The 3,415-nt window shown below is 36.6% G+C and overlaps 1 protein-coding gene across 1 annotated transcript in view; it reads right to left on the reverse strand.

The window, feature by feature from the left end:
* The window catches only part of LOTGIDRAFT_167843 (hypothetical protein), a gene marked incomplete at both ends in the record, with an annotated part of 3,056 nt that extends 723 nt beyond the window's left edge, over positions 1-2,333 (reverse strand). Inside the window, 5 exons of the mRNA XM_009065727.1 lie at positions 803-992; positions 1,336-1,457; positions 1,596-1,652; positions 2,031-2,150; positions 2,330-2,333. Coding sequence (XP_009063975.1) covers positions 803-992; positions 1,336-1,457; positions 1,596-1,652; positions 2,031-2,150; positions 2,330-2,333 — 493 coding nt within the window. The remainder of the gene's footprint in view (positions 1-802; positions 993-1,335; positions 1,458-1,595; positions 1,653-2,030; positions 2,151-2,329) is intronic.
* Between the last annotated feature and the right edge of the window lie 1,082 nt (positions 2,334-3,415).

The raw sequence follows: 3,415 nt of genomic DNA on the forward strand, positions 1-3,415 counted from the left end.
AAATTATTGAAAAATGTCTNTGAAATGTGGTTTCCTATTATTTGGATCCCTTATAAAATTTTGAAAATTCCCTTTTATTTTTCCTATAATAATAAAGTTATAAATATTTAAAATGCCTATCAAATACCTCTTTTTATAAATAATTTACAAAAATATTAAATGTGCCTATCAAATACCTCTTGTTATAAATAATTTACAAAAATAATTAAATGTGCCTATCAAATACCTCTTGTTATAAATAATTTACAAAAATATTAAATATGCCTATCAAATACCTCTTGTTATAAATAATTTACAAAAATATTAAATATGCCTATCAAATACCTCTTGTTATAAATAATTTACAAAAATATTAAATGTGCCTATCAAATACCTCTTCTTATATATAATTTACAAAAATATTAAATGTGCCTATCAAATACCTCTTCTTATATATAATTAACAAAAATAATTAAATGTGCCTATCAAATACCTCTTGTTATAAATAATTTACAAATTAAGTGCCTATCAAATACCTCTTCTTATATATAATTTACAAATTAAGTGCCTATCAAATACCTCTTCTTATATATAATTTACAAAAATATTAAATATGCCTATCAAATACCTCTTCTTATATATAATTTACAAATTAAGTGCCTATCAAATACCTCCTAAATAAAGTTCCTAAGTTTTAATATCATAAAAGGGAATTTTCATTTTTTTTTTTTATCAAGAAACCAGTTTTAATCTGGAAATTTCATTTAATGCAGTCCCTTTAGCCGTCCAAAAAGGGACCCAAGCCGGTTCCAATGATCATTACCACAGCCAGGTGAAACACCTTTTGGTGGTTCCCCACCAAGAGTTGTCCACAACTGGTTGTGGGTAAATGACACTCTTGATGGTTCCCCACCAAGAGGTGTCCACAACTGGCTGTGGGTAGATGATTTCAGAGATGGACTGCTGCCACCATCCAACGTCCTCCACTGGTGCTGGGCAGAAGTAGTTGTATGCTGAAAAAGAAAACATTTTGTTATTTGAAAAGAATGAAAGGAGACAGCCATTCTGCTACCAGCTGGTCCAAAGCTCTTGGCTCTGATCTTTCCCAGATTATCCATACCCATTTACAACTGGTTTGACTGGAATGTTGACGAAGGGTGACCAGACTTTCACACAATGACCAAGATTAGAACCCACAATGTGCTTTGTAATGGGAGAGACTCATCCTTCAAGAGACAAGAAACAACTTCAGAATGACTTGTCCTCTGACATTGTAAGAATTTTAGATTCTGGAAATTGGACAAGTCTTTGACTAGAACATACTGCTCCCAAGGAACACAGTCTCAGAAAACTCACCCAACTTACAATCCAGATCGTCCAAATCAAGCACTTACCCATTGGAATAATACATGAAAGCAAAATTCCACCGAACACCAGTGCCAAGATCTTTGCATTCACTCCCTCTTCATCATCTTCATCTGGAATTCAAAATAACAGAAGCATCATTATTTCTAATATCAAAAACTGACTGACAATATATCTGACCTGACAGATACGTGGTAAATTGGTGGAGATCGACCATAAACGTGCTATATAGGAACAACTCAAACACTCACCACTTGTTTGGGGATCTTGTGAAACATCCCGAAGATCGGATATGCAAACACACCAACCTGTAGTATAATAAATAGATTATTAAGAGTGAATTCTTTCATTCAATTGACATGAAATGGAGATTTACGTCCCTGTTTTTCAATTGGGCAACATCAGCAGTGTGAAAACTCAAAGTATAAATTGGAGAGAATTGCATGGCTGCTGTTTTTATATGTATCAGGCACACTGATGGCATCGATTTGCATCATTCCAATTTTCAGTCTGACTTGCGTGGTTCCTGCAATTCAACTAAATCCCAAAGATATCATTTGCAGCTTTTGCGATAGTGCCTCTAAAAGTCGGTCCCGTGTCTGTTTTAAACCTATATCTACTTGTCTAACTGAAAGACAAAGTACATTGAAGTTACCCAGAAAGTCAAATTATCAAATGATCCTTACCGTATCCCTCCACAAATCGGTATTCGAGGGCTTCTTTCGGTATAGCAACCGAAACGAAGCCGCCCTCGTCCGTTTTGTCGCTTACAACTCGAAAGTTGTAAGCGTTCTCATTGGGTAAATCTAAAATTAAACAAATTAGGGCTGTGTTTATTGTTTTTGCATCTTCATTTGCATCAAAAGAGTCTTGGAAGGCTGGCGTCACCACTAGAAATACCACGACTCTTTCTTGTTCCAAAATTATATATTCTTGTTTGCCACCCCGGCCAATCTCTTCAAACAAGAAATGAATTGATCCTTACCCATCTCCACAATATCAAGCTCTTACGACTTTTCGTCTTATACCTTGACTGCAATAGCCACTATTCCTGTATCACGAAATGTAGCGATTTGACTGGATCGTACATCAACGAATACAGCCAATCAGGACCCTCGACAGAAAGTACGTAAACATTATGGACTTTTGTTCACAAGCTTTCAGTCGATATCTATGATTGGCTGTATCCGCTAGCTTACAATCCAATCAAATTCCAATCCGATAAAGGAAGGTGGCTATTACAGTCAAGGTATAAGTACGAAGTTTCGTAATAGTATTACTAATACATGTAGCTTGAAATTGTGAAGATGATCCTTATCCAATTTCCACTTCCTTCTTCTGGTGGCATCTGAAATATGAAAATGGAATGTCTGTTATATTTCTTCTTACAGCTGGTCAAGATCACCAGACGACTCCTCTTCCAATTTCTCAATGAAGTATCTGTTTCATTCAAACATTATGGCTTATTGTTTACAGACTTTCTGCCAAGAACTCTGATTGACTGTATTCGCTTTTGTACAATCCAATCAAATCGCTCCCTTTACAAACTTTCCTGATGCAAGAATAGTAGTGGTTATTACAGTAAAGTTGACGAAGTTAGGCACTTACCTTGACCTTGACCTTGACTTGGACCTTGATCTTGATCTTGATCTTGACCTGGACCTTGACCTTGACTTGGGTTGGACCTTGTCTGGAGTTGGGTCTGGACCTTGACCTGGACTTGGGTCTGGATTTAGGTCTGGACCTGGACTTGGGTCTGGACCTTGACCTAGACTTGGGTCTGGACTTAGGTCTGGACCTGGACTTAGGTTTGGACCTGGAGATAAAATAGTTTTTGATCAATGTCATTTGCCTTACGAGTGAGTGAAAGACAATCCCATCCAATAGTTCTGTCAAATGGGACTGAAGCAGTAGGCCTTCTTTGGTAAAAGTCACACATGGACTTCAATGTCTCAACAAAATGAATGGAGGTCCTTGAACTTTAGTGGGTTGAGCCTCCTCCCTCGGGTAGTTCAAAAGATGATAAAGTTAATTGCTCTAAGCTGTTTAAGATTGCTTGGCAAAGAAACCC

This window comes from Lottia gigantea (genome assembly GCF_000327385.1).
Source record: "Lottia gigantea unplaced genomic scaffold LOTGIsca_70, whole genome shotgun sequence".
NCBI lineage: Eukaryota > Metazoa > Mollusca > Gastropoda > Lottiidae > Lottia > Lottia gigantea.